Raw genomic sequence first — 27,815 nt, 5'->3', positions numbered from 1 at the left:
CTCCCTTCTCACCCCCCCTCCCCTCCCTCCCTTCTCACCCCCCCTCCCCTCCCTCCCTTCTCACCCCCCTCCCCTCCCTCCCTTCTCACCCCCCTTCCCCTCCCTCCCTTCTCACCCCCCTTCCCCTCCCTCCCTTCTCACCCCCCTTCCCCTCCCTCCCTTCTCACCCCCCTTCCCCTCCCTCCCTTCTCACCCCCCTTCCCCTCCCTCCCTTCTCACCCCCCTTCCCCTCCCTCCCTTCTCACCCCCCTTCCCCTCCCTCCCTTCTCACCCCCCTTCCCCTCCCTCCCTTCTCACCCCCCTTCCCCTCCCTCCCTTCTCACCCCCCTTCCCCTCCCCTCCACCCCTCGCTGTCAGAAACACGGACACACACAGACAGACAGACAGACAGAGAGATAGAGACACTGACAGAGACACACTGGTGGTGGTGGGGGGGGGGGGGATCCCAGCACGGTGTTGGAGGGCTCCCGGTGCTGCAGTCGGTAAGTAGAAAATGTTTTATTTATTGATTTAAAAAAAAAAAATTTTCTTATTAATTTTTTTTGGATTGATTTATTGGTTGATTTATTGATGTTTTTATCATTTATTATTGATGATGGCTCTTTATTTGTAAAACTGAAGTATTTAATGTTTGTAAACTTCCCTTTAAACCCCACCCCCCCATTCCATACGCCTGATTTGTAACCTACGCCTGATTTTCTAAAGTATAGACAAGGTTTTTTCGAGCGTAGAAAAATCTTCACTTACTCCATTCTAAGTTAGTTTGGAGTAAGTTTTCACTGCCGAAACTTTGAAAACAGGCGTAAGTGGCCGGACACGCCCCCCTTTTGGAAAAAAAATTCTGTTCCAAAGTGAAACTGTTCTAACTGACTAGAACTGGAGCAAACTAAATTCCGAGAATTTGAATTTCTAAGATACTCCGTTCTACACCAGTTGCTCCAAAAAAATCAGGAGCAACTGAGGCCGAAACTTGGGCCCTATGTGTGTAGAAATGTTTCCTAATTTCCCTCCAGAAAGGTCTGGCTTTAATTTTTATACTAAGCCCCCTAGTCTTAGAATTCCCATCCAGTGGAAATAGTTTCTCTCTATCTACCCTATCTGTTCCTCTTAATATCTTGAAAACTTCAATCCCTTAACCGTCTAAATTCGAGGGAATACAACCCTAATTTGTGTAATCTCTCCTTGTAACTTAACCCTTGAAGTCTGGGTATCATTCTAGTAAACCTATGCTGCACTCCATCCAATATATCCTAAGGTGTGGTGCCCAGAACAGCTCACAATATTCCAGGTGTGGTCTAACCAGGGTTTTGTATAGCTGCAGCATAACTTCTATCCCTTCTTTTCTAGTCCTCGAGCTATAAAGGCCAACTATTAGCCTTTTTGATTATTTTCTGTAGCTGTTCATAGAAACATAGAAAATAGGTGCAGGAGTAGGCCATTGGGCCCTTCGAGCCTGCACCACCATTCAATAAGATCATGGCTGATCATTCACCTCAGTACCCCTTTCCTGCTTTCTCTCCATACCCCTTGATCCCTTTAGCCGTAAGGACCATATCTAACTCCCTCTTGAATATATCCAATGAACTGGCATCAACAACTCTCTGCGGCAGGGAATTCCACAGGTTAACAACTCTCTGAGTGAAGAAGTTTCTCCTCATCTCAGTCCTAAATGGCCTACCCTGTATCCTTAGACTGTGATCCCTGGTTCTGGACTCCCCCAACATCGGGAACATTCTTCCCGCATCTAACCTGTCCCGTCCCGTCAGAATCTTATACGTTTCTATGAGATCCCTCTCATCCTTCTAAACTCCAGTGTATAAAGTCCCAGTTGATCCAGTCTCTCCTCATATGTCAGTCCAGCCATCCCTGGAATCAGTCTGGTGAACCTTCGCTGCATTCCCTCAATAGCAAGAACATCCTTCCTCAGATTAGGAGACCAAAACTGAACACAATATTCCAGGTGAGGCCTCACCAAGGCCCTGTACAATTACAGTAAGACCTCCCTGCTCCTATACTCAAATCCCCTAGCTATGAAGGCTAACATGCCATTTGCCTTCTTCACCGCCTGCTGTACCTGCATGCCAACTTTTAATGACTGATGAACCATGACACCCAGGTCTCGTTGCACCTCCCCTTTTGCTAATCTGCCACCATTCAGATAATATTCTGCCTTTGTGTTTTTGCCACCAAAGTGGATAACCTCACATTTATCCACATTATACTGCATCTGCCATGCATTTGCCCACTCACCTAACCTGTCCAAATCACCCTGCAGCCTTTTAGCATCCTCCTCACAGCTCACACCGCCACCCAGTTTAGTGTCATCTGCAAACTTCGAGATATTACACTCATGATATTTTAATGATCTATGTACCTCGACCCCCAAGTCTCTTTGACCCTCCACTATTTTAGCTTTTTCACCATTTAGAAAGAATCATGTTCTATCCTTTTTAGGTCCAAAGTGGATGACCTCACATTTGCTTACACTGAAATCCATTTTCCACCGTTTTGCCCATCCACTTAATCTGTCAATCTATACATATCCCTTTGTAATTTTATGCTTTCATGTACACTGCCTACAATGCCGCCTCTCTTTGTGTCATCGGCAAATTTGGATATATGACTTTCTATGCCATCATCTAAGTTGTTAATAAATACTGTGAATATTTAAGGCTCGGCCACACAGATCCCTGCGGGACACCAATAGTCACATGGTGCCAATGTAAGTATCTACCCATTTTCTTTACTCTCTATCTCCTGCTGCTCAGCCAGTATCCTAACCAGGTCAATAATTTGCCCTCAATTCCATGAGCTTCTACCTTAGTTGTCCCTTATGTGGGACTTGATCAAATGCCTTCTGGAAGTCCATATAAATAACATCCATAGACATTCCCCTGTCCATTACTTTAGTCACCTCCTCAAAAAATCCAATCAGGTTCATCAGGCATGACTTACCTTTCACAAATCCATGCTGGCTCTCTCTGATCAACGGAAAATTTTCAAGGTGTTCAGTCACCCTATCCTTAATTATAGACTCTAGCAATTTCCCGACAACAGATGTTAGGCTAACTGGTCTATAATTCCCTGGTTTCTCTCTCTCGCCATTCTTAAATAGTGGAGTGACAGATGCAATTTTCCAATCTAAAGGAACGGTTCCTGAATCATGAGAACTTTGGAAGATTATAGTTAGGGCATCTGCAACGTGCTCACCTACTTCCTTTAAAACCCTGGGGTAGAAACCATCTGGCCCTGGGGATTTGTCACTCTTTAGTGCATTATTTTCTCCATTACTGTTATTTACCTTACGTTAATTTTACTGAGTCCCTGTCTGCAATTCTATATTAGTTTCCTTGGGATTTACGGCTTGCTATCCTCTTCTATTGTAATACTGACACTAAGTAATTATTCAACATATCCACAATTTCCTTATTATCATTGACAATATCACTGCTTTCAGTTTTTAAAGGGCCAGCATTACTCCTGACTGCCCTCTTTTTCCTACTGTAATTGTAAAAATTATTTGTATTGATTTTGATATCCCTTGCAAGTTTCTTTTCATACTCCTTTTTGTAGCTCTATCTGTTTTGTGATCCTTTGCTGTTCTTTGTACCTTTCCCATTTGATAGGATCTGTGCTAGTCATCTATGGCTGTTTTTTTTAGCAAGCAAAGCTCTTGCCCCTCAAGAGTATAAACTGGTTCTATATCACATTAATTTCCTTTTTGAATATTTACCCATTAGCAGATTTGCCCAGTTTACTGTGGACAGTCTCTGTCTCATTCCGTTGAAGTCAACTTTACCGAAATCTAGAATCTTAGTAGCTGTTTCGATTTTCTCCCTTTCAAATGCTACATTGAACTCGATCATGTTATGATCGCTATTGGATAAATGTTCACGCACAGTTAGGCTGTTAATAATCTGGCTCATTACTAAATCTAATATGGCTTTCCCCTCCTTGTTGCCTCTCGGACAGATTGTTATAGAAAACTATCCCGACACACACAAGAAACTCACTACCTTTCTGATAGGTGCTAGTCTGCTTATCTCAATCTATATAAAAGTTAAAATCCTCCATTAAAACCACTCTGCCTTTGCTACACACTTATCTAATTTCTGCATTTATATAATCTAGCACTTCACAGCTGCTCATCATCATTGGCAGTCCCTTGGAATCGAGGAAGACTTGCTTCCACTCTTAACATGAGTTCTTAGGTGGCTGTACAGTCCAATACGAGAACCACAGTCTGTCACAGGTGTGACAGATAGTCGTTGAGGGAAGGGGTGGGTGGGACTGGTTTGCCGCACGCTCTTTCCGCTGCCTACGCTTGATTTCTGCATGCTCTCGGCGACGAGACTCGAGGTGCTCAGCGCTCTCTCGGATGCACTTCCTCCACTTAGGGCAGTCTTTGGCCAGGGTCTCCCAGGTGTCAGTGGGGATGTTGCACTTTATCAGGGAGGCTTTGAGGGTTTCCTCAGCCCACCTTTGGCTTGTTTGCCCGTGAAGGAGTTCTGAGTAGAGCGCTTGCTTTGGGAATCTCGTGTCTGGCATGCGAACTATGTGGCCTGCTCAGCGGAGTTGATCAAGTGTGATCAGTGTTTCAATGCTGGCCTGGTCGAGGATGCTAATGTTGGTGCGTCTGTCCCAGGGGATTTGTAGGATCTTGCGGAGAAATCATTGGTGGTATTTCTCCAGCGACTTGAAGTGTCTACTGTACATCGTCCATGTTTCTGAGCCATACTGGAGGGCGGGTATTACTACAGCCCTGTAGTATGAGTAGATTGGGTCTTTACTCATTGAAGTTCAGAAGGATGAGGGGTGATCTTAAAGAAACATTTAAAATAATGAAAGGGATCGACAAGATAGAGGCAGAGAGGTTGTTTCCACTGGTCGGGGAGACTAGAACTAGGGGGCACAGCCTCAAAATACGGGAGAGCCAATTTAAAACCGAGTTAAGAAGGAATTTCTTCTCCCAGAGGGTTGTGAATCTGTGGAATTCTCTGCCCAAGGAAGCAGTTGAGGCTAGCTCATTGAATGTATTCAAGTCACAGATAGATAGATTTTTAACCAATAAGGGAATTCAGGGTTACGGGGAGCGGGCGGGTAAGTGGAGCTGAGTCCACGGCCAGATCAGCCATGATCTTGTTAAATGGCGGAGCAGGCTCGAGGGGCTAGATGGCCTACTCCTGTTCCTAATTCTTATGTTCTTATGTTCTTATGTTATGTAGCCAGCGTGAGAGCCCATCGCTGTATGCGGGCTGACGCGTTGGCATTGACATCCTTGCTGTCTGACAACAGGGATGTTAACGGCTTGTGGTCCGTTTCTAATTCGAACTTCCTGCCAAAAAGGTACTGAAGAATTTTTTTTACACCATAGACACATGCGAGTGCCTCCTTCTCAACCATCCCATATCCCCGTTCTGCTTGAGAGAGCGACCTAGAAGCATAAGCCACACGTTGTAGTTGGCCCTCAGCATTACTCTGCTGCAACACGCACCCAACCCCATAGGATGATGCATCACATGTCAGAACCAATTTCTTACAGGGGTCGTACAGAGTCAATAACTTATTTGAACAAAGTAGGTTCCGCGCCCGATTGAAAGCCTGTTCTTGACAGTTCCCCCCAAAACCAATCACAACCCTTACGCAGGAGCATGTGAAGCGGCTCCAACAACGTGCTTAAATTCGGCAGAAAGTTCCCAAAATAGTTCAAGGGTCCCAGAAATGAACGCAACTCCGATGTGTTGCCGGGCCTGGGCGCTCGTCGAATCGCCTCTGTTTTGGATTCGGTGGGCCGAATCCCATCTGCAGCAACCCTCCTGCCCAGGAACTCAACCTCAGGAGCCAAAAACACACATTTAGACTTCTTGAGTCGCAGGCCTACCTGGTCCAGTTGGCGTAGCACCTCCTCCAGGTTGTGGAGGTGTTCCTGGGTGTCACGACCCGTGATGAGGATGTCGTCCTGAAATACGATTGTTCCACGGATGGATTTGAGCAGGCTTTCCATGTTTCTTTGAAAAATCGCGGCCAGATCTTCCACTCTCGGGAGTGGGCATTGGTCTTGTAGGGACACCCGATTGATAGTGGCCTTGTAGTTGCCACAGATCCTGACAGAAGCATCCGCTTTTAGGACGGGAACGATGGGGCTCGCCCAGTCGCTGAATCAACGGGCGAGATGATGCCCTCTCTCAGCAAACGGTCCAATTCGCCCTCAATTTTCTCCCACATCACGTACGGCACCGCTCTGGATTTGTGGTGCACTGGTCTGGCGTCCGGGGTGATGCGTATCACTACTTTGGTACCTTTGAACGTCCCGACGCCAGGTTGGAATAGTGACTCAAATTGTTGTAGGACTTGTGAGCACGAATTTCGCTCCACAGATGACATTGCGTGCACATCCCCCCATTTCCAGTTCATCTCAGCTAACCAGCTCCTCCCCAACATTGCGGGACCATTGCCCGGGACAATCCAGAGCAGCAGCCGGTTCACTGATCCATTGTGTGTGACCGCCAACATTGCACTGCCTAGTACTGGAATGATTTCTTTGGTATACGTCCGTAGTTGTGTCTCAATGCGTTCTAGTTTGGGTCTACTGGTTTTGAGTGGCATAGGTTTTCGAATTGTTGAACGCTTATGAGTGACTGGCTGGCCCCCGTGTCCAGCTCCATGCATACAGGGATGCCGTTTAATAAAACCTTCATCATCATTGGTGGCGTTTTGGTATATGAGCTGTGAATGTTTGCCACATGAACCCGCTGAACTTCAGCGTCCATTGATTTGCCCCAAGAGTCATCCTGCATCACAGACCCCTCTTCTGGTCCATCCGCCTCGTAAATTAACCTGGTTACAGGCTTCCTGCACATTCGAGCTAAATGGCCACTGAGGTTGCAATTTCTGCAGATAAATTGTTGAAACGTGCAAGTCCTGGCAGAGTGTTTGCCCCCACACCTCCAGCATGAACTGAGATTCCCATTGTTGTGAGCGGTGACCTGACATTCCTCGCTGATTGTCCCTTTGACTGCCCTTGAGTATCCTGTTAGTGGGTGTCAGTGGCCCCATCCCGGACCACATTGCCCACTGTGATGGCGTAAATGTCCGTTCAGCCTGCCATTGTCTCTGTTGAAAACCTACTCTGGGGTCTATTGCTGCCTGGGGTGTGTCGAACTGCCCTTGCCTGCCTGCGGGGCTCTGAGTCGCGTTTATGATATTGACTCCCTGATCCCCCACCGTGTTGGAGGCAGAATTGCGCGCGTATATTATTTTGGTTTCCTCCTCCCCCGCCATGAAAGTCTGAGCCATCAACGCCGCCGCTTCCAAAGTCAAGTCCTTAGTCTCAATTAACTTTTGGAAAATCCCCGCATGACCGATGTCCTCAATAAAGAAGTCCCTTAACATCTCACCCCTGCAGGCATCTGTGAACTTACAGAATCTGGCCAAACGCCGGAGGTCCGCAACGAAGTCCGGTATGCTCTGTCCTTCACGATGTCGGTGGGTTTAGAATCTGTGTCGGGCCATGTGTATGCTGCTCTCCGGTTTGAGGTGCTCACCGATTAGTTTGCTGAACTCTTCAAAGGTTTTGTCCGCCGGCTTTTCTGGTGCTAGTAGGTCCTGCATGAGTGCATACGTCTTAGGTCCGCAGCTGGTCAGCAGATGGGCCCTTCACTTGTCGGCCGCTGCATCTCCCAGCCATTCTTTCGTGACAAAGCTTTGCTGGAGCCTCACAATGAAATAGTCCCAGTCCTCACCAATACAGTACCGTTCCTCTGTGCTACCGGTGGCCATTCTGGTGGGTCGTTGATTCCCGTTTCTCGTCGCCAATGTAATGCCCTTACTCAATGGCACAAAACCCACACGAGGCACATTCTATGGACAAGATCACTCTATGACCTGAACCTTTATTCACAGGACCAAGAAGTGATGACCCTGTGTGGGACCTCCCTTTATAAAGTAAGGAGTGTCTCCCACAAGTTCACCCCCTGTGGTCAAGGTGTGCATTGCTTAAGTATATACAGTATTGCAGTGGTGTTACATAGATGTTACATACATGACAATAGTGATCAAGGTGTGAAGGATGTGCTGGGTCATCAGGTTATAGATTGGGTGATGTACAATTCTGCTGCCGGTAAAGGTCGACAGCATGGATGTCTAGTTTTGGGCTACTAGGTTAATTCTTAATCTAACCCACTTAGCATGGTTGTAGTGCTATATTGTATAATTGAGATGTCCTTGCGATAGAAGTGCGACTTTGTCTTCATGAGCAATATACCAATGCTATCATGGCCAGATGTACCTGCAACAGGTAGGTTGATGAGGACGTGATCTTTTAGGTTATTTTGTCATGTTGGTCCCCTCACCATCTGACACAAACAGCTATGTCCTTCAGAATTCATTGAAATCCCTGCTCAGAGCACAGTCTTGGCCCTCTTCCTCCAAGTAATGTTTAACCTGGAAGAGTACTGTTTCAATAAGCCAGTAGCTGGAGATCAGCAGGAGGTTTAATTGGTCTTTTTTGACCTGAAGCCATAAGATTTCATGGGAGTTAATGCTGAGGGCCACTATATAATCACTCTACACTCAATTCTGGTAGGTCTTTCCTCCAGATAGGACAGGACATACCCAGGGATGGTAATGGAGGAATCTGGGAGGTTGACCAACATCTATGACTTTGTAAGTACAACTATGTCAGGCTGTTGTTAGATCAGTCTATGGGCCAATTTGGGCACCAGCCCTCAGATGTTGGAGAGGATTGACTGGACTGAGATTGCTCTAGTCATAATCCTGATCAAATGATTGGGTTCTGGCTGGTAAGCCCATCTGTTTTTTTTCTTCTTCTTAAACATTGTAGTGACTGTTTACAACTGAGTGGCATTACGAGTCAACCACATAGTATGGGACTGGAGTCACATTTAGGCCAGACAGAGTGGCAGGCTCCCATCCCTGAAGGACATTAGTGAACCAGTTGGGTTTTTACGACAATTTGGAAGATTTCCTGGTTACCTTTCCTGGTGTTAGTCCATAAATGACCAGATTTACTGAGTTGAATTTCACAACTGCCATGCTGGGATTTGAACTCCTGACTTCTGGATTGTTAGTCTAGTACATAACCATTAGGCTACTCTATGCTGAAAATATATTGTCTGTATCTAGTTAAAAGAAATCCCATCTCATGGGCTTTTATAAATGGTGTCCCCACCCCCCCCCCCCCAAAGTTAGATACATTTGTGCTACCTTTTGTTAAATACTTAGACAATAAAGCCATTTTAATGCCTTCTTCTAGAAGGTAACAGAAGATAATAAATTAGTGTGGGTGAAACAAAAATCACCTGCATCACATGACTCAAACTGATAACGTTTCACTGCAAGAACTTGGTTATTGATGAGTGAGCTGTTTATTTTTTCATTTGTGTTATTCTTGTGTAGTACATAAGTCATCTGGATGAGACTCCAGCCAAACTTGGAGGCAGAGACAACTACTGGAGAAAGTTGACCTTGGCGAACCTACGGCGAACAACAATTATGTATGACATTGTAGATTATGCTCAAAGCAGAACTTTATCTCAGCGTTTGAGGGAGGAATTGCCAATTCTGCTTTCCAAACCGATTACCGAAGAGATTCAACTTCAACACATTAGAACCATCTCTCAGACCAGGTATCTAAGAAAAGAGGTTGACTTTGTGAACTGCATGTAGTATTTTATATTCAGAAATCAGACTCCAACTACATAAGATAGATGCAATGAGATAGATAGAGCAGTAATAAACAGGAAATGTAGAAGCATTGCAGTTCTTTTGCCACAAACGCAGAACTATAAACTCACATTTAACACACTATCAGACAAAGTGCTTACACAAGGAAGGATGAAAGTTTAGAAGAAAAGAAATATTTAGCATTAGAATATTGCTTGATATTTTCTTTACAGTAAGGGGTATGCTGGTGATGTGAGATGAGTCTGTCGGTGTCTGGTAAGAAGGGAGATAATACCTGGAGTGGAGACCGTTTGTCAGAACACAGCACTGATGGGGGAGTCCGTGCCCTTGATATTTGCCTGTTTTTATTTTATTTTGTGGGTTAGTGAAGACCACCCTATTTTGCCAGTTTCTGTTTTAATTTCAGAACTGATGTAAAGGCTTTCAATCCATCTCCGCATCTCTTCAAAGGGTTTTGCTAGTCACATGTTCTTTGCTTATCTAATTTCTTTCTATTTCCGATGTGAAGATCATCACAGTTATCTATCTTTCGTTTGCTTTTCTTTTAACGAGTTTACAGTTAATTCCACTGAGACTTTTTCTCTTTTTTTCTTTCCTTTTTTCTCTGATTCTAATAAAATCTTTGCTAAGCTTCCATTTTTTCAGTTCCAATGAAGGGCTGTATGTCTGAAACATTGACTTAGCTGTCCTCTCCACAGATGCTGAGTGGCCTGCTGTGTATTTTCAACAACTTGTTTTTGTTTCACAATTTAATTACAACTGATTTCTGTAACAACACACCCTAACATTTATTACATGGGAAATTCTCTTCCAGTGCCTCTCCTCTGTTGTCCAATTCTGTGTGAATGCCCTCGCTTTCGTCACACTCTTATCTATTCAATTGTAACCAGAGCATTTCCACTCCCACACATTCACCTCCCGATTCCACTAATGATCCATCCTAAGTCCCTTCCTTTTCCGCATTTATAAACTATCTCTTGATAACATCATCTACAGATTGGGGTCAGTTTCCACATGCACGTCAATGATACCCAGCTCTATCTCTCGGCAATCTCTCTTGATCCCTCCAGCATCACTGTGCTGTCAGTCTGCTTGGCCAACATTCAGTCTTGGATGAGCTATAATTTCCTGCAGCTAAACATTGGGAAGACCAAAGCCATCATCTTTGCTCCTTTGTCACAAACTCTGTAGCCTGCCATTGACTCCAACCCGCTCCCAGCAATGTTCCCTCTAAGCTGTGCACACAGGCCACTCACCGGCTTTTACATTGTAAATGCCACGCATGCGCAGAAATTTAAGGGAACCGTGCATTAAAAGAAAAAGGCTGCGCAGAACAAAGCGCAGCTTTACAGGAAACATTGCCTCCCAGGCCATTGCCTCAGACTGAACAAGTCTGTTCACAACTTCAGCGTCCTTTTTAACCCACCAGGCTGAGCCTCTGACCTGATGTCGCCTCCATCACAAAGACTGCCTCTTTTATGAAGACAGCTGCAAAGTATTCATTAAGTACCTTACACACATCCTCCGGCTCCACATATAGATCACCATTTTGGTCTCTAATAGGCCCTACTCTTCCCTTAGTTATCCTCTTGCTCTTTATGTAATTATAAAACATCTTCGGGTTTTCTTTGATTCTACTTGCCAGTATTTTTTCATTCCCTCTTTTTTTTCCTTCTTAATTTCACCCCGATATTTTCTATAATCTTCTAGGCTTTCTGCAGTATTGAGCTCTCGATATCTGCTTTGATTAAAGAAAAAACGTATATTTTTTAAAAACATTGTTTCTCTCAGAAACATGGAGCAGCAAGTCTGCTGAGGTCCACAGGTGAGCAGGAAGTTGGCTGCAAGTTCCCCCGAAGAGGCTGGGAATCCTTGGAATTCTAATGGATAAAGTGGAGGTGGGGGGGGCCACTGATAATGCAACGGAGTGGAACCATTCATGGGGGCACTCATAGCCTATTCACCCTGCTGGACAATATTTTGGGCACCTTTGGTCTAGTCTCCATGTAGTCGTTAGACCATTTGTTTGAATGAGTATGGGGCAGCTAATCTAGGAATGCTTAATCCAATCACTGGAGCCAAAATGAATTGGAGGGTGGAAATTTTGCAACACACACACCAGCTACACAACTCTGCACACCCCCCACCCGCCCCCATATACACACAAGATACCGCGTATAGACAAATTAAGAACTTGTTATTGAGAAAAATACCAAACTATGCATTGAAATACCAATGTTTAATTTCCTAGGTCATCAACTACAGCCACACAACATCGATTCTCAATATCCTTAAAAACATCAAGAGAGTCACAACGCCGTTCTTACAAAGCACAACTAAAAGTTTCCAAGATGAGAAAGATTTATGGTTTGGATAAAAACAAAGAGGTAAGCCATGTGGCTTACATACAAATATTTCATTTCTCTATCTCTTGTTGCTTAAAGAACAATGACTACACGGGTTAATCCAGTGTTGGTTAAAATAATTGAATTAATGTTGTCATAGTTCAATGTTTATTGATGAAGTAAATTAATTGCTGAGTAAACCCACTGTTTTTTTTATGAATTCATGGGATGTGGGCATTGCTGGCAAGGCCAGCATTTATTGCCCACCTCTAATTGCCCTCGAGAAGGTGTGTGGGCTGCCTTCTTGAATACAACTGAATGGCTTGCCAGACCATTTCAGAGGGCAGTTAAGAGTCAACCACATTGCTGTGAGTCTGAAGTCACATATAGGCCAGACCAAGTAAGGACGGCAGATTTCCTTCCCTAAAGGACATTAGTGAACCAAATGGGTTTTTACAACTCAGTAGTTTCATGGTCACCATTACTGATACTAGCTTTTTATTCCAGAATTATTTAATTGAATTTAAATTCCCCAGCTACCATTGTGACAATTTGAACTCATGTCTCCAGATCATTAGTCCAGGCCTCTGGATTTCTAGTCCAGTAACATAACCACTATGCTACCATACCCAATATTCGAGGAACTAGACTTGTGTGGTTCGATTCTACTTTTCTGAGTGCAGTCAGCAGATCTCCAGCAGTGCCTTCTCTTTCCACTTTCGCACCATCACCTCCAGACTCAGCGAGGGATGTATCCTCAGCCATTATCTGTATATCATCTGCAGGCAGATTCCATGTATGTTGATGACATCCAACTCATCTCTTCACCACCTGTATCGACTCCCTGACCGCCTCTGCGCTGTCAAACTGCCTGTAGGATATCAAGTCATGGATGAGTCATACCTTTCTCTAACTGAACATTGGGAAGACCGAAACCATAATTTTCAGCCCCCACCACAAACACTGCACCCTTTCCAGTGGCTCAATCCCCCTCCTCAGCCACTCACTCAAATTAAACTGATCATGCAAAACCTTGGCAGCCTGTTCTACCTTACGTTGTTCTTCAAATACTGCCTTGGTTGCAGTCTTACCCTCTCCATCACCTTCTACCCAGCTCAGCCTTTCTATTGCTGAAACCCTTAGCTATTCTTTTGTCACATCGAAACTCAATTTCTCGAATGTCCTTCTCACTGCCTCTCATTGTCCACACTCCATACACTCCCAAATTCCTTTGCATTTCCACCTCTCTGCCCGCCTTTAAGAACTTTCTTAAAATTCATCTTTTTGACCAAGCTTTCTGACACCCTCCTAGTCACTTCCTGAATGGCTTAACATCTATTCCTTTAAGTCTTATTTTTTCAACTCTTTGTAAAGCATCTTAGGACATTTTCTACTTTAAAGGAATAAACTAAATGCAAGTTGTTGTTGAGAGTGTGTGATGCTGACACTGGGTACTTGAAATGCAGTGTTCCATTCCCAGCACATCCTCACTTTGATGAGCACAAATGACAGATGCTGATTCCCATTCATTGAGCAAGTTATCAGGACTAATGAAGTTTAGTTCATATCAGGGAGCTTTGAAAAGTAAGATCTCTTTGCAGCTGTGGGACAATGTGTAGTTCAGGGTATCCCAGATAGGGCTTTTGAACTTTACATGCACAAAGTGAAGGACTTTGCATTGAAGGTTTTTCCTCTTATATTACTGTTCTCTATTAAGATTAATCATTACTGATATGATGATAAACAGGGAGCTAGGCAAGATAAGCTAATTGGCAAGTTATTTCAGTCATTGGTTACCTGTGAATTCATGTACAGTACCAATGGTTAGTGTGTGCATTGTACGATAGTGTGATTTACACTTGTCCTGTAATAAAGTCAACAGAGTATAGAGTGCTATTCTAATGAGGAGAACTATATTTTTCATATTTGGAAATGATGTAAAGATACAATACTGCCATAAAGTTCGAAGACTCTCTGCATTGATGCTTTTGTTTTAATTTTCCTAAATCTATTACTTTTCATCAACATGATTTCCAGGAAGAACGGAGTAAATCCACTCATTGCAGTAATGCACAGGATGGCTCGGAGTTTGTCACAAGCTGTGATCAAGATGAGAAAATTCAAGTTGCTTATTTAGCTTCAGATGAAGAGTGGGAGCATGAAGTGGATAAACTTTATGCTTGGACACAGGAGCTGTCACTTGATTTGTTAGGGACACCTTTTCCTGACTGAAATAAGACAGTATGTATTGGAAGTGGCACATCAGCTGCAACAGACCCTGATTTATGTACTGTCAGAACTATGGCTAGTTTAGAATTGTTTAGAAAAGTATCATTTGAAGGTCTTTTTTTGTTGGCTTTCACTTTGACCACGACTGTGCATAAGCGATATTCTATGTACTTTAAGTTTGTATTCATAAAATCAATCTGTTGGATACAAATAGTAAAATTTACAAATTGAATGGCTTTAGTCTTTAATGTAATGTTAAATATTGGAGTGCATGGAATTATTGTCGCCTTTCTGTAACACAAAATAGTTTTTTGTTGTTGCAATAAGCTGCAATCAACATTGTTCTTCTTTCTCTCTTCCCCTCCACCCGAACCATCCGATTTTCTCCCTCTCTTTCAAACCTTGATTCCTGCTGCACAATGGTTACATGGGTACTAACTACATCACCATGTGGCCATACTGCATGGATGAAGCTAACCAGTGTAGTAAAATCTTATATCTTGTTCCCCCAGTTTGCAGCAGGAATCACTGCTTAAACAATTAAAGAAAACATTTGCATTTATATAGCTCCTTTCACCTCAGGATGTCCCAAAGCATCTTACAGGAAATTAATTACTTTTGAAATGTAGTAATGTAAGGTAAGCAGAGCAGCCAATTTGTATACAGAAAGGTCTCAAACAGTACTGAAATGAATGACCAATCTGTTTAGTAATGTTGTTTGAGGGATAAATGTTGGCCACGGCACTGAGAAATACCCTGCTTTTCTTTGAATAGTGCCACGGGATCTTTTAGATCCACCCAGAAGAACATAAGAATTAGGAGCAGGAGTAGGCTATATAGCCCATCGTGCCTGCTCCGCCATTCAATATCATGGCTGATTTGCGACCTCAACTCCACTTTCCCACGTGAATCCCATATCTCTCACCCAATAGTGCAAAAAGAGTTTTGGTTTAACATCTAATCCAAAATGCAGAAACTCTTGACAGCGCAGCACTCATTCAAAAGGTGGCATCTCTTGGGGGAAGACTCAGTTAGTACTGCAGTGAAGTGTCAGCCTAGATTATGTGTTCATGCTTCCAGAGTGTGGCTTGAACGCACAACCTTCTGATTGAGAGGGAAGAGCTGAGAGCTGGTAGGTGGTAGGAGCATTCCAGTTTGGTTCACTGACCCCCAAAGTGAGGATGAAGCAGCCAGGGTTCCGCCACAGCTGAAAGGTGCATGGTCTTTAGGTGAGGATACGATATATTATCAAGGATCACATATGCCCACTTTGGCATGGTACCATAAGACTACTTACTAGTGCCTCTAGAACCAGCCCAAAACAGCTTTTTCTGGAGAGAATGGAGTTAAGTGTATTTAACAAAAATGTGAAAGCAGCACATAACATCACAAGTGGTAGGATGTAGGCCCAAAGATGCAATGCTGCACTTGCTAAGTTTCCAATCTTAGCTGTGCTTCTACATATACATTGTAATTGGAAACTTATTTAAAAATCGTTTCTTTGGCAATTAATTTAACAGTAATCTTAAGAACTGATTTTAGTGCTGTAAGTAATTTGAGAGAATGATGTTGAGCTTAATCTATAAGAGCTAAAAAAATAAGAGCTAAAGAAATAGATACTAGTGATGTTCAGTAAGATTATAATAGTGCTCATGCCTCAATGCTGGGGAAAATCCCAAGTTTAAAGTTACCTCCCAAAACTCAGGAATGCAGTATGTTGGTACAGGAGCACGATGTCTGATAGTCTGCATCCCAGTGTACTTAAGGAAGTGGCCCAAGAAATAGTGGATGCATTGATGATTATTTTCCAACAGTCTATCGACTCTGGATCAGTTCCTATGAACTGGAGGGTAGCTAATGTAACACAACTTTTTAAAAAAGGAGGGAGAGAAAACGGGTAATTATAAACCGGTTAGCCTGACATCAGTCGTGGGGAAAATGTTGGAATCAATTATTAAAGATGAAATAGCAGCACATTTGGAAAGCAGTGACAGGATCAGTCCAAGTCAGCATGGATTTATGAAAGGGAAATCATGCTTGACAAATCTTCTGGAATTTTTTGAGGATGTAACTAGTAGATTGGACAAGGGAGAACCAGTGGATGTGGTGTATTTGGACTTTCAAAAGGCTTTTGACAAGGTCCCACACAAGAGATTGGTGTGCAAAATTAAAGCACATGGTATTGGGAGTAATGTACTGACGTGGATAGAGAACTGGTTGGCAGACAGGAAGCAGAGAGTCGGGATAAACGGGTCTTTTCAGAATGGCAGGCAGTGACTAGTGGGGTGCCGCAAGGCTCAGTGCTGGGACCCCAGCTATTTACAATATACATTAATGATTTGGATGAAGGAATTGAGTGTAATATCTCCAAGTTTGCAGATGACACTAAACTGGGTGGCGATGTGAGCTGTGAGGAGGACACTCAGAAGCTGCAGGGTGACTTGGACAGGTTAGGTGAGTGGGCAAATGCATGGCAGAAGCAGTATAATGTGGATAAATGTGAGGTTATCCACTTTTTGTGGCAAAAACACGAAGGCAGAATATTATCTGAATGGCGGCAGATTAGGAAAAGGGGAGGTGCAACGAGACCTGGGTGTCATGGTACATCAGTTGGCATGCAGGTACAGCAGGCGGTGAAGGCGGCAAATGGTATGTTGGTCTTCATAGCTAGGGGATTTGAGTATAGGAGCAGGGAAGTCTTACTGCAGTTGTACAGGGCCTTGGTGAGGCCTCACCTGGAATATTATGTTCCGTTGTGGTCTCCTAATCAGAGAAACATAGAAAATAGGTGCAGGAGTAGGCCATTCGGCCCTTCGAGTCTGTACCGCCATTCAATGAGTTCATGGCTGAACATGCAACTTCAGTACCCCATTCCTGCTTTCTCGCCATACCCCTTGATCCCCCTAGCAGTAAGGACTACATCTGACTTCTTTTTGAATATATTTAGTGAATTGATCTCAACAACTTTCTTTGGTAGAGAATTCCACAGGTTCACCACTCTCTGGGTGAAGAAGTTTTTCCTCATCTCGGTCCTAAATGGCTTACCCCTTATCCTTAGAGGAAGGACGTTCTTGCTATTGAGGGAGTGCAGCGAAGGTTCACCAGACTGATTCCTGGGATGGCTGGACTGACATATAAGGAGACTAGATCGACTGGGCCTTTATTCACTGGAGTTTAGAAGGATGAGAGGGGATCTCATAGAAACATATAACATTCTGACAGGACTGGACAGGTTAGATGCAGGAAGAATGTTCCCGATGTTGGGGAAGTCCAGAACCAGGGGACACAGTCTAAGGATAAGGGGTAGGCGATTTAGGACTGAGATGAGGAGAAACTTCTTCACTCAGAGTTGTTAACCTGTGGAATTCCCTACCGCAGAGAGTTGTTGATGCCAGTTCATTGGATATATTCAAGAGGGAGTTAGATATGGCCCTTACAGCTAAAGGGATCAAGGGGTATGGAGAGAAAGCAGGAAAGGGGTACTGAGGTGAATGATCAGCCATGATCATATTGAATGGTGCTGCAGGCTCAAGTGGCCTATTTTCTATGCTTCCATGTTTCTAGGAGCAGGAGTAGGCCATTTGGCTCTTCGAGCCTGCTCTGCCATTCAATAAGATCATGGCTGATCTGATCTTGTCCTCAACTCTACTTCCCTGCACACTCCCCATAACAATGGTTGGGAAGTTACTCAATGTAGTGCACATTGCAGCCATAACTGTCACCATTTAGCATTGTCTGCTGTTTATTACCAACACATTCATTGCCATGATATGCTTACAAAGTCTCATTGATATAAATATTTTATTTTCCATTTTTATCGACCTGAAGATGGCAACCTTGCTTCATAGTTTCATGGGTACCAACAGCTCAGACAAGTGACCGTTCATACTGTGCAAGTCCAGACACCAAGCAGCAAATTATTCGACCATGAAGAAATCACAGCTAAACCAAATCTAGTCAACAACCGCTATCCACTTGTGTACATTTTCCAGGAAGAGCAGGGACCCTGGTTGATCTTCCGTCTATTCAGCCCAGAAATACTGAGGCAAATTGTAGCTACACTTGACAAGCTTAGCTTACTCAGCACAGGCGAAAGATCAAAAGGTGAGACCATCCTGGTCTTCATGGTACAGCACCAAGCCAGGAGGTTATTAAACCACTAAGAGTGCTATTTAAGAATACATATTACACAACTATAGTTCCTGTTACCTGAACAAAGATTTTATTGGGCAAAACTGAAAGTTGCTATGAATTTCGACAAAAGGTGCAAATTTAGAGTTCCAGTACTTAAAATGAAAGTTATTATTGTTTCATTCCTGATTGGGATTTGTGTTACCTGTACAGATAGAATGAACAGTTCCACCCTATCACTGTTGTAACAAATAAAATAACATTTTATTTTACAGAGATCATCATCATAAATTTAACAGAGAAGAGACATACCCCAGCAAATATATATGCCACTTAAAAAAAAATCTTAATCCTTGTGTTTGTATTTTTAGTGTTAGTGAAATAAACATTGACTTCATTTTTTTTATTGGAGAGGAAGGGGGTTATAATTGGTTTAAAACAAAGAGCTATAAATACAAGAATTTACAAAAATCTGCATGTGTGTTGAACAATCTAGCCAGTTTCTGTTAAGTGAATAGCCAGTCACAACATTCTAAATGCACTCATCAGGAAATCACTGGAACACTCATGATTGGATTTCATGCAGTAGATTTTCATGAGATGAAAAGTGTAAAAGCACTGCATGCATCATACAATTCATCTTATCCTCTACTCGGTCATCCTATGGTCATTTGAGCACAGTCACATTTGAAAACAATCATCCCAATATCATGCATGTCAATTGATACATTAATAAAATAGAAAACACACATACATTTAAACCTATTTTGCCCTCAAACTAACAGAAATCAGGGCAAGCCCACAAATACCACTTTTGGGATTCCTTCTTGCATTACTTTTAACAGGAATTAAGGAAATGCGTATTGATAGAAAATGGTTTTAGATGTTCAAATACTCCAGTAGAATTGACAAATAAGGGAGTCCTTTTTAAAATTCAACTCTTTTATTTAACACTTTTTACATTTTTTACAAATTATCTTCAGCTTTAAAAAGTCACAAAATATTTTTTGCACTGATTAAGTGGGTATTGAATATTTTGTATATTGTACTGCAGTGTGGTTCCAATTTTTCCAGTGAAGGTATACAGTTAATATAAATAATAAGACATGAACATTCAGTCAAAGAGTTAACATATAAATGCATGACAACTTGGGTCTGCCTTAGATTGTAAATGCTGCTGCCTGCCCCTACTGGTCAACACCAACAGAACAGCTGGTCCATGATTCGACAATGACCAGAGATAATTAGGCTTTATGTAGGAGAATAAAATCTTTAAAAATTGTTACAGCATTTAAGAAAATTATAATTCCTTCAGTCATTCTTCAACTACACTGGCTGCATGTGAAATGGTCCAAGAACAGCCCAACGTTTATGAATTACAGTCTGTTTCAAATGTAGAAAAACTTCCCTTTTACACAAAACCTTGACAATGCAATACAGAAGTTTAGATTTGCTGTGCTTTTCAGTGCTCCAATTTTAGTCACAATAAAACAATGATCTACATGAAGAATCCTTGCAGATTGGTCTTAACCTCAGATTTAGTTTCTGAACACAGGCACTTAACCCCCTGGGACAATAGACTGAATGACCAGTTTCTTAGTTACCAAAACGTCCATGAAATTAAGGGAATTTGTTAAAACCCAGAATAGTACACATGACTTGTACACAAATAGTGTCATCTCATTAACAGAGTGTAAAGTTTCCAGTCACAAAAATGTTATCTAAATATACTTCTGTACGACACAAGGTCTTCCCTTATTATGAATTGTTTTCATGGATTGGTTTAATTTCTCCCCACCCCCATCCTACAGACAGACTTTTCTTGAATCTTTATTATAAATTAGCCTCATCTTAAGGTTTCAAATAAAAAGCAAACTGCTCAGTACAGGGAGTTGTGTTTAAAAGAAGTTGATAATTTATACATTATGCAGTCTAGTAGATGGCCTTTTATTAATAGAAATGGAATTTATAAAACAAGCAAAATGGCTGTTTACAAAGATGCACCTTACTGAACTGGAACACATACATTGTAAAGTGACAAGGATGTGTTAGTGACTGCAGTCACCTTACAGGATTGATGAATATAGCTTGTTGATTTATAGATGGCATCTTGTAACTGAGGTCTTAAATCTGATTGCTTAATTGCTACAACAATGGCATATGTTAAAGTGATGATAGATCATCTGTTTTTAAATACTTTAATTTTCTGTAGCACAAACTTTCAAGACTATAGCTAACTAAATACACTTTATTTGGAAGCTTGATGCATCCACTTTGCCCGCAGTGAAAAATAAGATTCAGTATTTACATTGAAACACTTTTTACACTTCCTGATTTTTTGTCCCTTTACAATGTTTTTGATAAGTCTACTATAGTTTTCCTACAATCAAATCCATGACTTACTTTTGTTTTGGTTTCCAGAATGGTTAAAATCGTAAGCGTGTCCTTATCTTTAAATAAGCTTTGTGGATCACAAAGAGAAATAAAAAGTGTTACAAATGTGCAAGATACATTGTTCAGTTGCATGGTAAAGCTGCAAGTAGAGTTTACTGTTCATTTTGGAATAAAGGCATGGAGATGGTACTAAAATATACATTTACATGCATTTTGAAAAATGGTTTGTCCTTAGAACAGAACATTTTTTTCTTTTTAAAAGAGAACCCTTTCCAGTGTTTTTAACCACCCAAACACAATACACTTCATTCCAACTCAAATCAATGTGGGACTTGTTTACCTGACTCCTGTAATTCTACTGAAAACTTAGCCTATTATCTCAAACCCCTTATTCACACAACAATGATAAAGTTTAAACATACAAAAGACATTGCAGTGACCTAATGAAGGATTTTCCAGCAACCCTTTCTTAAATTAGTTTGTACTGTCGGAGCTAGAATATTCGGAGGATACGATTCACATTGGAGTTTTGGTTTCCAGGGATATCCTTTGGAAACTCTAAAAATACAATTTTTACATTACAAATAAAGATAAAAACAAAGATTGTATTCATGTGAAAGCTTATGAAAAGTGAACACACAAAACAAATCTGTTAAGCACAGGATTATACACGAGGAAGCTCAACACTTTCTTCAAGAGGTTTTCATTTTCCCAAAATAATCAGATTCACTGCTAAAATTCTCCTAGCTCCTAGATTGCATCTTTTTTCTCCATTGCCCAAGCCCCCGCCCCCCCCATCAAATTAGTTTTCCTGTATGGTTCTTGTGATCTTTATGACTTCCTGCATTAAACTAACTGCAGAATGGAGTCTTTTCAAAATGTTACTGTCTTAAAGAGTTTGTTCTTTGATGAGTGCATAATTCTGAACCAGATTGATCAGACAGTGAATAACAATAGGGAAAATCTGGTTACAAATTCATAGGAAATAAGATGTTTGTGGAAAGGCCAAGGTTGTTCATAAAATTATAAACAGGAGCGGAAACTAAAATGAAAGATCTAATTAATGATAAGTGGTCAAAAATTTAGATACATCTGGTAAGCTCTTCAGAAATTGTACCAGGTACTAAGAGTGCCAGGCTGAGGGTGCAAGGGTATCAAGGGGAAACTTGTCAAGTACAGTTATACAAACGTAAACTTCCCCATTAACAATTAAAAGTTTAAATGGTAGAGAATTAATGAATCTAAAATCTATTATAGATTTTGACAAAGACTACACAGAATAAAATTAAACAAAAAAACAAAACACTCTGAACTGCACAGAAAAGATGTACACAGCTTCTTCTTTTGGCATATTGTATTTCAAGGGCAATACTTTTCAATACTGCATAACTTGCTCTCACCCAAATCCATTAAAAACCTACTCCTGTTTCCTCTCCAGTTGATTAGTGTATTGTAGCCATAGCCACATTTTAGGTACATCGCCGAACATGCTCCAATATGAAGTCAGGAAAGTAAAGGCTGCAGACTTGCAGGCCGTCCAGCTTACAAGGCATCCTTGGGTATTCATCTTCTTTCCACTTATTTTCTTCTGGATCAAAGGTGAGTATGGAGTCACTGTACTGACCATTGTAACAAAGGCCACCAAGGACTATTATCTGCTTTTCAACAACTGCCACCCCGTGTCCACTTCTTCCTATAGGCATTGATGCTAGGATAGTCCACTGATCGGTATCAGGATTATAAACTTCCGTAGACGGACAGCCTTGAGACTCAAAAGATGCCCGTAAAATTACACACACCCCGCCAAATACATAGAGTTTCCCATTGTGGGCAATCATTTTATGAAAGCAGCGCGCATAATTCATTTTGGCCTTGTTCTCCCAGCATGTTGTTACCACTTGCGTTCTCCGGGTCCGCTGTTCTACAGTCCCTTCTTTACTGGGATCAAATACACATACTTGTTTGGAGGTTGAGGAGGACATTATGCCACCAGTTATATAGAGCTTATTGTTGAGAACTGTTCCTTCATGGCCGTATTTATTAACTGGATATGGATCAATGAATTCCCATTTATTTTGCGTGATGTCGTAACGTTCTGTTGAGTAAAAGGTTTCGTCTCTCGTTCTCCCTGCCACGGCATAGATGTATTTTCCAATGATGCCAACGGCAAACTCAGATCGTGGGACAGACATGTCCGACATTCTCAACCATGAATTTTGTCGGGGATCATACCTGAAAACTTTTGAGGAGGCATGAAATTCGCCATCGGGGCCCAATTCTTCCCCTCCCAACAGAAACACAAAGTTGTTCACTACTGCAAGGCAGTCAGGTCGCAGTGGTACCTGTGGACCCTCCAGTTCCCACCAGACCCTGGGCCTGTGCAGCAAAAGGATCTTGCTATTCACCATGCTGTGTCCAATCATTCCTCGGAACACTGCAGTCTGTGCCTTGGCAGAGCGAATGCGATTAGATTTCATCTCCAGGAGAGGCTGTTGATGAATGTTCTGAAAGTAACTTAAAGCCTGCTCAACCTCAAAACGCAGCTGCCGAGAATAGCGATAAAATTCAGATGGTTTTACCTGAGAAGAAATGAGAACATATAATAAAACGGTGACAATTTGGAAATAGGAAAGATTAACTTTAAACAGTAAGAATACTTCTGCTCCAGTCTTCAGTTCAGTTCTGGTTGTCAACCCAAATATAGTTAGCATTTACAACAGGAATTCCTTGTCCAAGAAAATGACCAATTGCATCAATTAATCAATACCAAAAGCACAACACTCCATGGTCGGGCAATTTTAGGCCAGACCACAACAGGCACTTCAATTTATCAACATTGCAATCCAACCTTCAGACTCTCGTTAGCAATAGTGATGTAGTGTAAATTACACACAAGTACAATGAGCAAGTAGTGATGTAAAATCTAATTATACAATTCATACTTTACCTCAGTCTGTTTAGTAGGGTGGAGCACTGTCACAGAAAGCATAAACTTCATGTTGCTACTTTCCCCAAGTACTTTACAACTGAATATGAGCAAAGTGTAATAAAATACATCTAGCAATACTTAATGGATACTGCACCATCTCATTGGAAAATGACTGGAAAGCTGGATCTTCAGCAAACTAAACCTCAGCAACAGCGATATTTTAGTTTTGTTGTTAACTTTGCAGGCATGCTTTGTTCTTAATGATTTGGTTAGCAATTCATCATGGTACAAGGAGGACAGCATTGCATTTGCCCAAATATTAAAAAAATCAAATATCTTACCACCGCCAACTAAACCTGGATATGTAATACTGCAGAGAATGGAAAAGCACTTAAGTAGGCCTCACTTAAATAAGACAACTCAATGTGCAACTGTTTTGATGCCAACCTCATTAATTTTTCCTTCTGAAAGTACAGCAATGATTATTTTCTACCGCATGGATTCAACTGAGAGGCCATTTAAAGTGCATATTGAATACCCTTTCACATTTGGTCAAATTGATGATAGCATCACAGACTACAGGACAACAGTGGACTTCATTTGGAGATTATAGAAGACTTTATACCAAGTGCAATAATCTGGGGGGCGGGAAAGAGAAGGCGTGAAGTATTGCAACAAAAAACAACTCCACACATTGTACGTAACATAAGACTTAAATATTACACATTTCAGTCACATACAGCAATCAGCACACCTCTCGCTCTAATAAATAAAGTGCCCTGTGACTGCAATGCAAACTCTGCCAGTTACCTGCTAATGAAAACTTAGGAATACAGGAACCAATTTTTTTTTTTATAAAGAGTTTAAGGAAAGTCACTTGAAAAATCATTTCATGAGACTGTGTTTCTTCCACAAGAAATAATTCAATTGACAAAAAGCTTTTATAGTTCTTTATTATCCAATTTCTTGCCGAATTAGTGAAAAGTTGAGTTTGGGATTTTGAACTTTGGAAACAGTGCAGGTATGAGCAGATTTTCGATTTGACTCTATGTAATGTCATGATTTGGCAAAGTAACGCTCTCAACAACAACGTGCGGAAAATAATGTTTAAAATAATTAAGGAAACCATCCAGAATGTAATGATAATATAAAAACACACAGGTCTCACTAAGTGGAAAAAGTACCATTACATACATGTATTTTCTCCCCCCTCTTCTGACAGCAATGACTTGCACTGGGGAATGGTTCATGGGCACCAGCAGCCCTCCTGCACCTCACACAAGTGTATATCCTTCAGAATAAGCTTAGATAGCGAATACTGGAAAACTATTTGACCATAGCAGCATCACAGTTAAGACAATGCCTGTCCTCACCTGACTTCCGTGTGGGCACACTTTCCAGCAAAGGGAACTTGATAGTGATCAAAAGCTGAAGCCTTGGTTGATTTCTCCTGTCCCTTGGCTGGGGACACCAGTGTCCAGGGAACAAACCAAGGATGTTCCTGGTCTGTTGAGATCACTCACACCATGTGGCAAATTAACAAACTGAGCTCACATCTTTTTTAAAAAACTTTTAAAAGCACCCCACATTTTTTTCCTCCAACCAATACGCTCCGCTCTGAAGTAAAGTGCCGGGGGCAGCTGAGGCCTTCTCTTACTCTTAAGAACTTAAAAATTTGTTGCGAGCATTTTAGAACCTTGGAACTCTTGATTATTAGCTCACTTAAAAAATTTACACAACACCTCCATGGCAATCCCCTAAAGGATGGGTCACATGTACAAGGTGTATTAATATCTCAAGAGATGAGGCTTACTGCTTGCAAGAAAACAAAAGCAGATTAACCATTAAATTTCATATTGGATGCAGATCTAAAATGTAAAGGTCACCATGGAAAGCACTGTGCCAAGTATAAAATTTCATAAAAACACATTTGAGTTGATCCTTCAAGAATATTTATTTCAGCACCAAGCCATTATAGCATGCCTGGCTTTAGAAGTTAACCAATAAAGTGCATGAGTCTCAGCAAGTCCAACAAAATATTTAACCCGAGGTGACAAAACCCAAGTAATAAAGGAGTGTGTTCATGGATCAATAGAAGCAATAGGGCGGAGGTTGGGGAGGAAAAGAAAAAGAAATGTAATTATAAAATTGCAGTACACTATACAACCTACTTTGTTACTTAAACAACTACAGCACAAATGTTTTAATAGGAAGAATTTGCCTGTAGTGCTGCATATGGTTTCTACCAAGCTCACGCCGAATCAGGTCAAACAAATTATAATACAAAACATGGGCATCCAAAATGGAAGGAAGTTGTGAAAGAGCCAATGCTAGCCATTTAAAGCTGTACTAATAAAGCAGCAAAGAATTCTTCTGTATTAGCATGGATGGACAGGAGAGAATACAGAATGAATGTCTGAGAGTCGGATTGCTGGTTTCTGTCGTACCCTGTATATCATTTTGTTGCATCTGAATGCACAACAGTATAATTCATATAAAGATGGGATTGTGAAAGCGTGAATTCTGGAATAATGTAGCTAGCCTCATGCTATTGTGGTTTACTCTCGTTTGTAAGCTAAACTTAAGTACACCAAATCGTAGCATCTTTTGTGGGGAAGGAAAAACAAACTTCTGAAGCATTTTAGCAGGACCAAAATTAAAATATACCATTAAATAATTTTCCTCTTCTCAAAGAAAAAATGGTCAGAGTTTTAAAAATTCCAGGTAGTATTTACCTGTGACATTGCTTTAAGTTACCTGGTTAGCCTCACAAGGTGATACCTCTCGTACTTCACGTTTTGCCATGGTCGATCAACTGATTAATTCGGGAGGAAGGGAGGAGAAAAAGAAATCAAACAGCAAAAAGATCCTCCATAATAATGCTGAGAAAAGTTCCAAATTAATTACGATTTTAAAACTATGGTATCACGGCTTTCTTCCTCAGAGTTATGGCAAATCATATTACAGTCTGCGCAATTCAGCACATTGTGCTCCGATCATTCTTATAGCTTGTGTTTTAGTTACACTCGTTCTGTACAAATAATTACAAAGACTTACAGGCTGGGTTGGTGTCCCCAGTACAAATGCTCTCCACACTTTTTTGTGTGCTGGGAGTATCAGTCCACGCCACACGGCTGGTGTGTTACTGCAAAAGGTGAGCTGTATTAGAGTAAAAGTGTGTGCCCTGTCCCTCTCCCCCACCTCCACCAAACAAAACAAAACACCAAACAAAAACAAAAAACACATCTATTTTGCTCAAGAAAGTTTCTGTAATTATATCAGCATCACAAATGTGTACATTTTCACATATAAGATGAATGGCAATTACAGTCACTAACACTGGCATAGTAACTCTGCTTCTTTCATCCCCACCTCACCCAATCACAACTTAGAAATACAGGAGCTGCAACACTTGCCATCTACTGATAACTACAGTGGAACCACCTTAAGCTCAATTTGCATCTGCCTGACAAAATTCTGGGCTTGATCCAAATGGTTGTCATTGGTTTTGGTTGGAATGAAGTATATTGCAGGACCTACATTCTGCAGACAGGTGTCACCAGTGCATACAGTACAGCATTTGACTAGAGACATCTAGTGAGCACGAATGGTTACAGCAGTTTATCAAAAGCCCAGGGCCGATGGGGTATAGCAGCTGGAGGTCATTATTAAACAGCACCACTAAATGTAATATTGAAGCAGCAAACTCAGCGTTGTGTTATGTGTATTAATCAATTTAACCTAACAATGTATGGCCAAGGAAGTGCTGTAAAAGTAATGATTAGCAAGTTGCGTTGTTTGGGCTATAGGCTCTGAAGCTGACCATGGCTGATAACACTGGTTTAAAAAGGTTGACATAAGGTGGTATTTAATTTGAGAATCAAAATGGTTCTGTTCATGGGTTACAAAACTTTGAATGGGATTGGATCTCCTCAGAACTGATGATCAATTATATGTGGTGCAGAGCTCAAGGTTCTGGAGAAAGAATATGAGTGGGCAGAGGGAAGAAAGGAGTGCAGGCTCAAACTCCCACTTTACTACATCACTGATTCATGCTGCTGATAATTCAAAGGGAGGGAGGA

At 41.6% G+C, this 27,815-nt stretch overlaps 2 protein-coding genes across 12 annotated transcripts in view; one reads left to right on the top strand and one right to left on the bottom strand.

Annotated features, from left to right (window-relative positions):
* Positions 1–14,511, top strand: part of c11hxorf58 (chromosome 11 CXorf58 homolog) — a 47,085-nt gene extending 32,574 nt beyond the window's left edge. For both annotated transcript variants that reach the window (XM_070892887.1, XM_070892886.1), the window contains 3 exons: positions 9,418–9,647; positions 11,957–12,092; positions 14,088–14,511. In XM_070892887.1, coding sequence (XP_070748988.1) covers positions 9,418–9,647; positions 11,957–12,092; positions 14,088–14,282 — 561 coding nt within the window. In that variant the 3' untranslated portion in view covers positions 14,283–14,511. The remainder of the gene's footprint in view (positions 1–9,417; positions 9,648–11,956; positions 12,093–14,087) is intronic.
* A 7,090-nt stretch (positions 14,512–21,601) lies between these two features.
* Positions 21,602–27,815, bottom strand: part of klhl15 (kelch-like family member 15) — a 33,859-nt gene continuing 27,645 nt past the window's right edge. For all 10 annotated transcript variants that reach the window (XM_070893295.1, XM_070893298.1, XM_070893296.1 and 7 more), the window contains one exon: positions 21,602–23,383. In XM_070893295.1, coding sequence (XP_070749396.1) covers positions 22,274–23,383 — 1,110 coding nt within the window. In that variant the 3' untranslated portion in view covers positions 21,602–22,273. The remainder of the gene's footprint in view (positions 23,384–27,815) is intronic.

The sequence above is a fragment of the Pristiophorus japonicus genome, chromosome 11, assembly GCF_044704955.1.
Source record: "Pristiophorus japonicus isolate sPriJap1 chromosome 11, sPriJap1.hap1, whole genome shotgun sequence".
In the NCBI taxonomy this organism is placed as follows: domain Eukaryota; kingdom Metazoa; phylum Chordata; class Chondrichthyes; family Pristiophoridae; genus Pristiophorus; species Pristiophorus japonicus.
The sequence above is the reverse complement of the archived record's forward strand: the minus strand, read 5'-3'. Positions and strand labels throughout refer to the sequence as shown.